The sequence below is a fragment of the Sciurus carolinensis genome, chromosome 4 (assembly GCF_902686445.1).
Source record: "Sciurus carolinensis chromosome 4, mSciCar1.2, whole genome shotgun sequence".
In the NCBI taxonomy this organism is placed as follows: Eukaryota; Metazoa; Chordata; class Mammalia; order Rodentia; family Sciuridae; genus Sciurus; species Sciurus carolinensis.
Genome location: NC_062216.1, coordinates 124144240 through 124157057, shown reverse-complemented (window position 1 = coordinate 124157057; position 12818 = coordinate 124144240). Strand labels below are relative to the sequence as shown.

At 40.6% G+C, this 12818-nt stretch overlaps 1 protein-coding gene and 1 non-coding gene across 6 annotated transcripts in view; both read right to left on the bottom strand.

Annotated features, from left to right (window-relative positions):
• The window catches only part of Tbc1d30 (TBC1 domain family member 30), a 102578-nt gene that overhangs the window by 30857 nt on the left and 58903 nt on the right, over positions 1–12818 (bottom strand). For 3 of the 5 annotated variants that reach the window (XM_047551546.1, XM_047551544.1, XM_047551545.1), the window contains 3 exons: positions 4335–4396; positions 3315–3380; positions 1378–1503 (listed from right to left, as the gene is read on the bottom strand). In XM_047551546.1, the coding sequence (XP_047407502.1) occupies positions 1378–1503; positions 3315–3380; positions 4335–4396 (254 nt within the window). Of the gene's footprint in view, positions 1–1377; positions 1504–3314; positions 3381–4334; positions 4397–7309; positions 7717–12818 lie in introns of those variants that run through there. The other 2 variants (XM_047551547.1, XM_047551548.1) reach the window with 1 other exon arrangement.
• Trnav-uac (transfer RNA valine (anticodon UAC)) lies at positions 10588–10660 on the bottom strand. The gene has a single exon. It is a non-coding gene; the product is annotated as a tRNA-Val (tRNA).

Below are 12818 nucleotides of genomic sequence, written 5' to 3'. Positions count from 1 at the left end.
CATACATACACAGATATATAAATAAATATGTATATATATAAAATATATATACTGTGTGTATGTGTGTATATATATAAACATATAAAACAATAGTCATTTCAACACATTTATGACAGAGGCTAACAGTCCCTCCAAAAAATTCGGTATAATATTTAGCTATCAAAACTAAATAATATTAGGGAGTAAATCAAAATAGAAAAAATCTATATTATAGAAATAAAAATCAATCTATCCAAATCATTTTATAAATTTGTATAAGGACAGAAACATTTATTCTATATTAATATGTAATGAGAGCAATATCTATAATTTAATTGCCAAGCAGAGATTCTGATTTTCAGGAGCCGAAGTCATTTAATCGACATAGCATTTGCTTCATTGGGGAAAGAACAGATCCTCTTAATAACATGTTTATTATAAAATGCACACTTTCTTAATTCACAAGCTAAACAGAAAGAAAATATTTCAAATATGAAATGCTTATCTCAGTGAAACATTCTGAAATCTCAAACAATTAAAAAGCGGATGATGCAAAGGTTTTTAATGTACAATGTGAAATGTCATAATTTTTTTTTAGCGTTTGTCTGAAACAGACCAAGTTAGATCAGAAAGTTGCTCACTTCAGTTAGTACTTCCTCCTTTAAAAAGAAAATTCAAATATGCCAAAACATTAGCCAACTTGTAGCAGTCAAAAATTAGATGAAACAACCATCCTTTTAAAATCCCAGCTTAGTATCACACTGTAATGCACTCATAAAAAATCCGAAAGCATGTGCTAGAGCCTTACGTAAGAGGATTACTCTGGAATTGAGTGGAAGCAGCATCCTGGTGCTTTCAGCACCAAACTCTATAATCAACTGCAATAACAGGTAGATGAACCACAGCTGGCTTGAACCTGCAACCACCTGGTTTAAGGTAGATCCATCAATCAACTCTCACTATTTATATAAATTAACAGTTAAGAAACTATCAAAGACCCTAATAAGAGCCAAATGATTCTACTATGAACTACTATCTAACTTTAAATTTCTCCAATCAGTGACTTTTATATAAAACCTAGTTTAGCAAAGCACTAACCTATGATAAAGGAAAAACAAATTCAATCTCCCAATATGTGATGAAGATAAACAAACTGAATATGAGGAGAAGCTCATTCACAAGCATTTTCTTCTCCCTAGCACCATTTAAATTGAGGAAGACAAGGCATAGTTGAGTTTCCCCATTAAAAAGGCTGTTAACTAAAGAAACGATGAGTCAGAAAATACAAAGACATTCAGACCACGAGGTAGAGATCATTTGATCTTCTATCTAGGAAACATTTGGCTCTTAGAGTCTTTTTTCTTTGTTAGAACTACAGTTCAATTTCAGGGGCATTACCTTGACTATCTGAATTCCCATCGAATCATCGTCAGGATTACTCCTTTCATTGAAAGTGAAACGCATGGTTTTATCCCAGTCAATGGCTATACTGTGCAAATAATGATCTGCCAAGGTCAACCAAACCTAAAATATTGCATAAACAAAAAAGGTTGCTAAAGTAGAATATGTAATTTCACTTTTGTTAGAAAATAGTTACTGCATCCAATAAGAAAATGGGACCTGTTCCTAGATAGCTTGTACATCAGGATCTGTAACAATTTCGTCAAAATTCTTGCTGTACTGAATTGCAACCTTTGGGGCCTTTCATTTTTTTTTTTCTTTTCTAAATATTTTTAAAGTTCCTACCATGTGCCAAGTAACAATCCAAGCATTAGAGATACTATTAAGAAAATAAGCCTAAGTTTTTTTGGAATTTTGTTTCGGTTCATTGAATTAACTGCATTGTCTTATAAACTTGTTTTACTTGGCTCTAAGTTGCTCTTCATGATTGGGCAAAATCCAGTTGGTCACTCATGGTGACAGACCCTTTTTTTTCACCATGGAGGCCTCTGCCTTTAAATCATCCCTCCCACACACATAAAACTGACAGATGGGCTCCCATAATGAATAACTTTTTTAAAAGAGTCACTGGATATTTTTACTCCTTTATCTTAACTGGAAAATCTGCTTCTGAAAAATGCATTTCATGATGCCATTTTAAATATTTATTCTGAGGAACTCTCAATGTTCAAATTCTAGGAATATTAAAACAAGTTTATAAATTAATATTCCTAAGAACACATTTCAAATTTTGGTATTTTAACATAATTTAGCAGGAATACCCCTGATTAATATCTCCAACCAGGTTTATAAGTATCAGAATCATATGTCCAAATGCCCACTTGATATCTTCAAGTTAGATATCTAATAGGCATCTCAACCTTATTAGTTCCAAAACCAAACATCTAATCCCCCACCAAACCAACTCTACATACAATCAAACATAAAACATGCACACCGGATCCTCCCATCCATGTAAACAATAACTCTACCTTTCCAGTCACTCAGGCCAAAATCTTAAAGTCATCCTGGACATACCTTTCATACCTTATATTCAGTCCACTTGGAATTTATGTCAGCTGAGTATTCAAAATATATCTAGAATTTGGCCCTCCTCTCCATCTCCACTGCCCCAACTCAAATCTATCTCTTGCCTGAATTACTGTGAGTCTCCTACTGGTCTCTCTGCTTCTGTCCTGGTTCTCATATTCTCAAATTAGCAGCCAGATCAGATCAGTCCTTTTGAAATGTAACTCAGATGATGTCACTCCCCTGCTCAAACTTCCCAGGACTTCCCAAAACTCCCAAGTCTAACCAGAACCTATAAGGGCCTACATGGCCTAAACCCTCTGGTTACCTCTAAGACCCTCTCCCCTATTGCTTCTCCCTTTGTCCTCAGTGTTCCACCCCACCCCTCTGCTTTTGATTGAATCAGATGAGATCTTCGCACCTGCGGGCATTTGCACTGGCTGTTCCCTTGGCCTGGAGTGTCCTCCCCCAGGTAGCTTCTCGCCTCCTTCAGGGGCCTACTTGGGTGTCACTTTGCTATTTAAAATTCCACCTCCTTACCCCCATTCTCCCACACTCTCCTTATTTCTTTCTCTGCTTTATTTTTATCCACAGCACTTGTCACCATCTGACATACTTTATATTTTATTCATTGTAAGCTCCTTAGGACAAAAACTTCAGTCTGCCGTTGTTTTCACTGCTGCATCCCTAGCACCGAGAATAGTATGAGGCACAGAATGGATTAGCAATAAATGCTTACTGCATACATGAATAATGAAGGGATGAGTATCAAATTACTCAATCTAGAATTTTTTGACATTCCAGAGGTTTTGAAGAAGGACAGAATGACAGTACTTTTGTATTTTAGCCTTGTGAACCCACCTTACCTTTCTCCTCCATTCCTTTGGTATCCCTGTTGATAGTCTGGCAACAGCCTTGAGAGCATCATACCACTAGGAACAAAGAAGAGCCATCAGGGAAATAATAATACCAACCTAGATAAGCACTTTCAACTTCTTCTCCATCTTGACATACACAGAGTATGGTACAATTAGTATAGCACATAGTATAAATAAAGTTCTTTAAACCAGCAGTTATGGGTCTGGGGATAAGACTGCCCCAAGACCCATTCTTAAGTACTCTAAACACACCTGTGACCCATTTGCAGTATACACACAACAGTTGGGCCTCTGATTCAAAAATCAAAACATGTGCCAGGCATGGTGGTGCACACCCGTAATCCCAGCAGCTCAGGAGGCTGAGGCAGGAGAAATGAGTTCAAAGCCGGTCTCACCAACTTAGCAACTCAGCGAGACCCTGTCTCTAGACAAAGTACTAAAAAAGGCTAGAGATGTAGCTCTGTGGTTAGCACTCCTGGGTTCAATCCCTGGTTTAAAAAAAAAAAAAAAAAAAAAAATATATATATATATATATGTATATATATATATATATATATGAGTTCAGAATAATAAATATTTGGTTATTAAAATTTGTTCACAATTATACCATTTATAGAAAGTACAAAATTGGCTGAGCATGGTGGTGCAGGCCTGTAATCCCAGCGGCTTGGAAGACTGAGCAGGAGGAACACAAGTTCAAAGCCAGCCTCAGCAACTTAGCAAGACCCTGTCTCTAAATAAAATATAGAAGAGGGCTAGGGATGTGGCTCAGTGGTTAAGTGCTCCTGTGTTCAATCCCCAATACAAAAAAAAAAAACAAGAAAATGCAAAATTTGTCATGTGTAGTTTCAAAAGTTATTTTACCTGAAACCAAAGGAGTAAAAAAACTCTGATATCGTCTTATGCATATCAAAGTATATGCTAATATTCTCACTTTAAGACTATCTCTCAATGTCCCCTACTGGAACCCCCAAACAAGAGTGTACTCAAAGGCAAAAATAAAGTTACCTGCTGAAAACCATTTTGACCTAAAGATGGCTCAAGAGTGAACTTCAATTTTGTGTCAACTCCTAAAAGAAAAATACGTAAATCTTTGTTATTTATGGAAACTATGACAAATTATATCAAAAATATAAGTAAAAACTTTTATCTACTGAATAATCATTAAAATTTTTAAAAACAGGTATTTTTACTAAATTTTACCCAGTTTTTGTTAAAATAAAAAGTAAATGTATTGATTAAAACAGGAAGATACCCTATGGCAATAGAATGGAGCTTTATCACTTGAAACGGTATTTTTCACAGCTACCTGGGGTAGTGCCAAAACAAAACAAAAACAGATGCCACAGGCCTGGAAGATAGTTCTCTACTTAAGAGTTTGTTCTTCCAGAACACTTGCAGGGACTGAGACTATTAAGATAACTTCAGTGGAATATCCAAAGCAATAATGTATCATGGGGCTGTGGATATAGCTCAGTGGTAAAGCACTTGCAAAGCACTGCCAAAGCCCCAGGTTCAATCCCCAGCACCACAGCGAAGAAGAAGAAGAAAAAAAATACACTTATCTATATCATCTATTGTCCATTTCCTTTTATGGAATGATCCATTATAACAATTCCATTTGGAAATTTTCATATTTTTAAATTCTTTCTCAATAGACTTATTCATTGAAAATTAAACATTATGTGTATTGCAAATTACAAACTAAAAATAAAATTGAACTCTAATCCCAAATAATCTACAACTTTAGATAAGCTTCTTTGATATGAATTCCAAATATATAGAACAGAAGTAAATAAATGGGGAAGTATATAAAGGCCTTTATTCAAATTCTGTATTAGAATTGTGTATTAATGAAATTACATGACAATTATTATTCCTGCTTAAATTCTATAAAAAATAAAATCACATCTGAAAATACTATAAACCCTCCTTCTATAATTTCAAAATCAAGGAGAAGACATTTTAAATCACTTTTTTAAAGACTTTTGCTTTTAAGTCCAAAGACCAAGAACTACCAAACATTATCAATAACATTCAGCTTTACAAATTACAAAAATCAAATGATATGTTTGCCTACAAGTTGTTGGTTGCAGGTTAGGCATACTGAAAATCTCTCCACATTTTCAGTGCAGAGGGGTGGTATGGAATCTTCGGGATTTATAAAATATTATAAGAGTAATAATAAAGTAGATTGGTCTTTTAAAGGACATATCTTGGAGACAAGAAGCAGGAAAGAGATGTGTCTGATTTGCCCAAGTCCATGACAGTATGTGGGTGTTCTTCTTGGAGCCCTGGAAGAGTACTGTGGGTACATGTATTGGGACCTAGATTTCTAAAGTCGCGCTATGGTAGAGAATCCCAGGCATCCAATCAATGTCTTGATATTTCTCTTTAAAACTTTGGGGTCAAAATACTCTGCCTGGATAGATGATTTTCTTCTTCAGAGGAACATTAAGTACCCCACTGATTCTCATCTCTGTAAGATGGTTTAAATGAAGTTCAAGAGTGCCTCTAGTTCCAAAGGCATTTTAATAAACAAAACTGACTTTGTTGGAAAGGTGCTGTCCAGGAGCGGGGTGCTGAACGGAGGAGCATATAATCATTACGTTTGCTTTATTACAACAAAGAGCAATAAGTCAGTCCCAAGCTGACTTATTCCTGCTGCCCTAAACTCGCAGGATTTCTTACGTGTTTGATCAAATATCCTCCTCTGACTTTTCTGGAGCAACTGCTGGGCGTCACACAGATTGCCTTTCCAAGCTGAAACCCAGCAGGAGTTGGTTAGCCAAAACCACAACTATTTTCCCATAATCAAAAATGAGTCAGAGAATTTAGGTGGAATTGATCATTCGCCGCCTGCATACAAAAGCTTAAATCAGGTCATTTTCACCCTTTTTTCTTCTAACTGAATAAAGAAGAAAAGAAGGTTTATGTTTCATCTGATAATCACAGCGGCTCAGGATTCAGAAATGTAACACTTTTAACGTGGGAAGGGGATTTTTTTTAAAGAGAGGTAAAAGATGATGAAGAAATACTACAATTTCTGCAACTAGACACTTCCGTGGGGAGGAAAACAAAGAAACCACGAGGTTTGGAAGGCAGTAATGCTTTCCGTCCTTTGGGACTTAAAGCCTGGGCTGAATCCCCCATAACTGGCTTATAACAGGTCCCAGCAGTCACTGAGGGGTGGGTAGTGCAGACGACCAGCACGTCTGAAACCCAGCTGGGACCACTCCAGGAAAAGGTGAGCACCAAGCACCGTTGCGAATACAGCTGACTCCCTTTGCGCTCAGTCGCCAGCGCCAGCCTCTTAAAACCCGGGGGAAGGACGCCGGGTGGTGGAGCTGACGCCGAGTTATGCAGCCTGGAGAAGCAGGGATGTGTAAACACAGGCTGTTGGCAGAAAGGGCCTATCCTAGCATGGCCAGGCGTGCTTCCGAACCTTACCCACAGCAAGGATCTCCTGTCTGCTCCCCACCGGGGCACTCAAATTAGAGGCTCCAGAAGAGCTGGCCCCGGGATTCACTACAGGCACGCTCAGGAAAGCATATATTCGATTTTTGCTTCGCGGTCGCAGCATTCCCCTCCGACCTCTGGTGTCAACTCTGTGCCTTTCTCCACCCCACACACCTCTTTCAAGGTCTGGCTTCCTGAAAGCCTGGAACACAATAGGTGGCGCAGCCTCTGATCGCGGAGGCAGCCTCCCGCACCTCCCCACCTCGCGCAGAAGGCCGAGCGCCCAGGCCGCGGGGTGGGGGTCCGCGGGCGGGAGTAGCCCATTCTTAGCGTCTCAGGAGGCCACTGCCGGAGCCCAGGCCCTGGTGCGCACACTGTGCCCTCCCAGGCCGACCGAGCTCCGCCAGCACCATGCCACGGCGCCCGGCCTAGGCGGAGTCCAGCGGAGGCAAGGGCGAGAGCAGCACTGGCTCCGTGGCGCCACGCTACTTTCCAGCGCCCCATCTGCAGCCCCGGGTCCTCACCCGGCTCCAGGGTGCAGAGCAGCCGGGGCGCGGTCCGCGAAATGCAGCTGCGCTTCTTGAGCACATTGCTTAGGATGGTGCCCACGCCACCACCGCCGCCACTCTGTCGCTTCAGGCATCTCCCCCCGCGCCTCAGGGAGCCGGTCAGCTTGTCCTGCCGCATCCGAGAGCACCCCGGGCTCCGGCGCCGCCGATGTCCTCCTGGTTTCCCGCTGCCTCGTCGGCACAGCGGCTTCGCGGGCAGAGCTCAGTGAGTCCCAGCAGACGAGGGTGCTTGCGGAGCAGCGACCGGCCCTCGGGGGATCGAGAGGACCTGAGAGGCACCGCGGGAGCTGCCGAACACCGGGAGGCAGGCGGGCATCTGCAGTGCGGAGCCTGCACAGCTGAGGCAGGAAAGGGCTTGGGGCGGGGAGGGAAGGAGGGCGGGAGCCAGCGAGCGCGCGGAGACGAAGGCAGCGCTCCCGCCCCCAATCCCGGCATCGCCGTGCGCAGGCGGGGCGGCCCCCTCCCTGGAGCCCGTAGCCCAGGAGTCAGGGAACCGGGAGCACGCAGACACCAGAAACTGTTTTCCGCGCTTCTCCAGGAGAGAGGCCGGGAGGATTGGAGAGGGTTCCAAAGGGAGCAAGCCTCAGGTGCAGAACGCCCAGCAAACTGCAAGTGCCCACCTCATCTAAGCAACCTTGGAACGGACAGTCAACCCGCTGCAGGACAAATCTGGCAGCATGGCATTGAAGCTGACAGATGGTGAAGTACAATCTTCACCCCAAATTGCATTAAACACTTTTCTGTCAGCTTAGAGAGGCATGGAAAACATGGTTTAAAAAAATTTTTTTTTAATGGTTGTTTCTCTTTTGGGAAAGTGTTCTCATTTGAAAAGCAGTTTTTGAAAGAAGTGTTTCTTCTCTCCAGAGATTCAGTAGTTCTGAGCTAGTATTAACCATCCTTGCTGTTAAAAAGAAAAAAAAAAAAAAAAAAAAGCCATTCTTAAAACAAAAGAATATTTACCACAAAAATGAATGAGGAAGAAAAGGGTGGGGTGTAAATATATTTGTATTTCTATTCTTTAGAAACAGAAACACTAGTTCAATTAACCAAAAATGAAATTTAAAAAACTGGAGGGAGAGGGTACAGTGTGGAGACAGGAATGAAAAACTGAGTTTTCTTTGGATTTGCCTTATATAGATTGATCGTGGGATAATGTTAACAAAATTAATAAAATTTAAAAAGAACACTCTAAGTCAGGCATGGTACCACATACCTGTAATCCCCAGACTCAGGAGGCTGAGGCAGGAGGATCACCAATTCAAAGCCAGCCTCAACAATTTAAGGAGAATCTAGGCAACTCAGCAAGACCCTGTCTAAATAAAATATTAAAAAGGGCCAGGGGTACAAACAGAAACAACATGTATCCCATTTGTTTACAATAAAAATAAATTAAAATTTAAAAAAAAATAATAAAAATAAAAAGGGCCAGGGGATGTGGCACAGTGGTTAAGTGCCCCCCCTTCAATCCCTAGAACCAAAACAAAAACAGAACACTCTAAAACCTCAAAACAAATGAAAGCAAATAAACCTAACTAAACAGCACATTGATAATATTAAGAACACAGGAAAAATAATTGAGTTGATTTAGAACACAATATAACTTTGACACTGGTATATACTCTAATAGCACATAGAGCTGAAAGGAAATATTTCATTCAGCAGTATCATTGTTATTAAAAATATGGGTAGTTTAAACTTATACACATTGTAGAATAAAGCAAATAATTACTTTAGTGTCAAATGGAGCCAAGATGTTTTCAGTGTGACAGAAAATTTAAGTATACAACAAAGAAAACAGATTTCTTTAAAATACAATAATATATTTAAATTAAAACTACTGGTACAAACTCATATTCTTTTCCTTTCAAAAATAAATATATCCACTGAATTAATTTAGAAGGATGGCCAATTCAGCAGCAATGAATATTCCGGCACCCAGGTTGAAATACCATTCCCCACTAAAAGGAACAAAGGCTCTTTTCAGGAGTGACTGATTCCAGGCATGGACCAGAAAAAAGTAGGAGAGCCTGAAACATCTTGATGTACTCAGAAAGGAAGGAAGTGTTCCAAGATTTAATGGGGTCATGTCAAAGGACATAAGAGGCACATCAATAAGCTCTGATTGACCCAAGATGAAACCATTTGACTATCAAAAACAATGGCTACAATTGCAAAAAAATTGAATATTTATAAATGCTTTCATAATGCTATTCTAAACCAGCCATAAAAAGAAGTCATCCCTATGACTCTGGCACACTTAGTTTGTAATCAGTACATTTGAGACTTTGTGCAGTGCTCCCAGAATTTGAGGACATTGTCAGAAATGGTACAACTCTAAGAATGAAATATATAAAAACAAAATGTGTTAAAATGAAGTCAGTCACCTGCAATAGCAAACCAGGCTAATAAGGGATGTGTGAGCTATTCAATTATAGCTGCCTGACTGAAGTAAAGATGCTTTGAAAAAAAACAGCATTCAGAAAACACATCACATTAGAAGATAAAGTCACTTTTTAGCCTGGTCATTATTAAGAGTTTGCTTAGATTTCCCAACCTTTTGCACCAAGCTCAGATACAGAAATCTATCAGTCATCAGCTGGGTGCTTTTGCACTTTGGGTACACGTTCATTATCTTTTATCTTTCTCTTAACACTAATAAGGTATCCATTGACTGTTCCAGCCTATTTCAGCTAAGCTGAGAACAGAGGCCCAATGTTTGCTTTTGTCTGGCCAATGTTTTAGAGGCCCCAGGATGCCCTTGGGGCTGAAGATGGTGGTGAACACCCAAAATCAAAGGAAGAGAACTTGCAGGAGCGGGAAACCCCAGGAGAACAAGCTGGTCTCTGCATGCACAGTCTTGTCTCCCAGAGCTCTCCTCTGCTCAAAACTCAGAGGGGTTTGTGTTCTAACAAGAGGCTATTCACACTCTGTGTCTTGCGCTGGGCTGGCAGGAGAGGCAGGCTTGCTACCCAAGAGGAGGAGGAGCAATGGTCTCTGTTCCACCACACCATCTGCAGTGGGGAGGATATCCAGACTGTATGACACAAGCCATCTCTAACTCCCTTTGTCTCTGATGCCAGTCTCACCTGGCAATTATCATTTAGCTTCTCCTAAATTTTGTAACTGCCAGAGCCAAAGTCTAGACCCTGGACTGTCACGTCACCCAGATATGTCATGGCTGATGAAAAGATCTCTTTCTGAAATGTTTCTGAAACCCCCCACCCCCACCCCTTTGGTGGTGCTAGGGATTGAACCCAGGGCTTTCTGCATGTAAGGCAAGCACTCTACCAACTGAGCTACATCCCCAGCCCCTCTAAAATTCTTCTCCAGTTACTTTTCTTCCTTATGTTGACAAGAGCTTGTTCACTTTCAAAATGAACATTGTTTCCATCTTCTTTAGATCTATTACAAGGAAAAACTGACTCTGTTCATTAGAAAAAGCTTCCTTGAAAACTTCCCACTCTTAAACTATACAGAAGTTGAATCAGAAAAAAAAAAATTCTATTATGGCAATAAGCAGCAAAGGAATTAAACAATATTATTTTGTTTACATTGGAGAGGAAAGCCAGGACTGCCAATTTTTGTAGCAAACAGATAATTAAACAAGGACTAAAGTACAATACTCGAAAAGCAGCCATGGCACAAACCTAGTATTATATTTATTATGTGACTCACAGCTTCTTATTTCATGTCTGGGATATTGTTTTCCAAAAAGCAAAAGATGTCATCTGAAGTCCACTTACAGAAGAAACAAGCGGGCATGGATGTGCCCGAGGCTCTCAGCTGCCAGGCCAATTCACCATCCCTCTTTACTCATCAAATGATCTTTACTAAAGAAATAATAACAGTGAATTCATGCATGGGCAAATCCTACCTTGGCACAGTCCAGAACAGTTACGATTTAAGCTGGATTTGGGGGAAGGAAAACTTAATGTAAACTTCACACTGGGTGAGAAACTATTTGTAGTGCTAAAGAGAATAAAGCAAATGCCCAGAATGCCTCAGAGCCCAGTACTCCTGGGACATCCTCAGAAATACAAGCTCCCAGGCTGAAACAGGGAATCATGGACCACTCAGCACTTCCTGCATCAGCAAGCCTACGTGCTGGGAATGAGGCTTCCTTGAGAGCAAACTTTTCCTTTAATGAGACAGAGGGGAAGAAGTCTGAAAGAAAAGAAAGTCCAACATAAGGAATAAATGCTAAGTCCCTATGGGCTTCTAGAAGGGAATCAAATCTGAGACTTTTCTGATTTCCTATTGCTGCTATTTTTGTTTAACAGTAATGTCTTAAAATAAAAAAGGCCTACGTGCTTATCTTCAGGGACTGAACAGAACTAGTGGTGGCAATTACTAAGAGAAAAAGCCCTGGAAGCCTGCTGTGAGGAAAAACAAAAGCCACAGGGAGCCAGCCTGCTCTGGGGAAGCTGGCCTGGAGCTCAAGTGCACAGTTGCTGAGTTCCATGGCAGCTGTTCATAAGTACAGAGTCTCTGAGGGTCAGAAAGCATCCTACCAGGTCGTCAGATCTAATGCTGTCTCCTTTGGGCAGGAGATGGGTACATTTTGCACTCCTGCTAACTAACAGGGTAGGGGCCTGATGGCATAAAAGCTGCTATTCTTTTCTCTCCACAAATGTTCTGGATATATTAATAACTCTTGAATAGTAAAAATAACATCTCCCATACATCTCCTAGTATCTGCAGTAGTTTGGACTTTGAGTGCACCCATGTGTTAAAGGCTTGGTCCCCAGCATGGCACTATTGGGAAGTGGTACAACTTTTAAGAGTTGGGCCTAGGGGAGGTCTTTAGGTCACTGGGGATATGTCATGGAAGGGACAAGGGGACCCCCTGTCTCTTCCTCTTTACTTCCTGGTTCCTGATGAGGTGAGTAGTTTTGCTCCACCACAGTCTCTTGCCATGATGTGCTGCCTCACCATAGAGCCAAAGCGACAGGGCCAACTATATCATGGACTGGAACCTCCAAAACTGTGAGCTAAAATAAACCTTTTCTAAGTTAATTATGTTGGGTATTTTGTTATAGTATCAGAAAACTGACTAATATAGGATCTGTGACCAGTTCCAAAAGCAGTTACCATTCTCCTCAGACCTACATAAAAGAAGGCCTCTATTCAACTCATTATTCACAATAGAGCACACTGTGAGCCCACAGTGATGAGCATCAGAATCATTTTTCCCTCTTGAAAGAGACACAGAGGTAGGGCAGTAAGAAGAAATTAAGAGGTAAGAAAAAACTTTACAATTACCTGACACACCATATTATGTATATGGAACATTTCATTTTCTTTTTATATGATTTGCTCCTGTTAGTCATAAAAGCAATTTATGTATTTAAATACAGGCATCCTTTAAGACAGTCAGGTGTGGCTTTTGTATTTTGTTAAATTCACAGAAAAGGTTCTGTCAAACGTGGAACAGAAAAGTTTTAAACTTCAATACCAAATCACA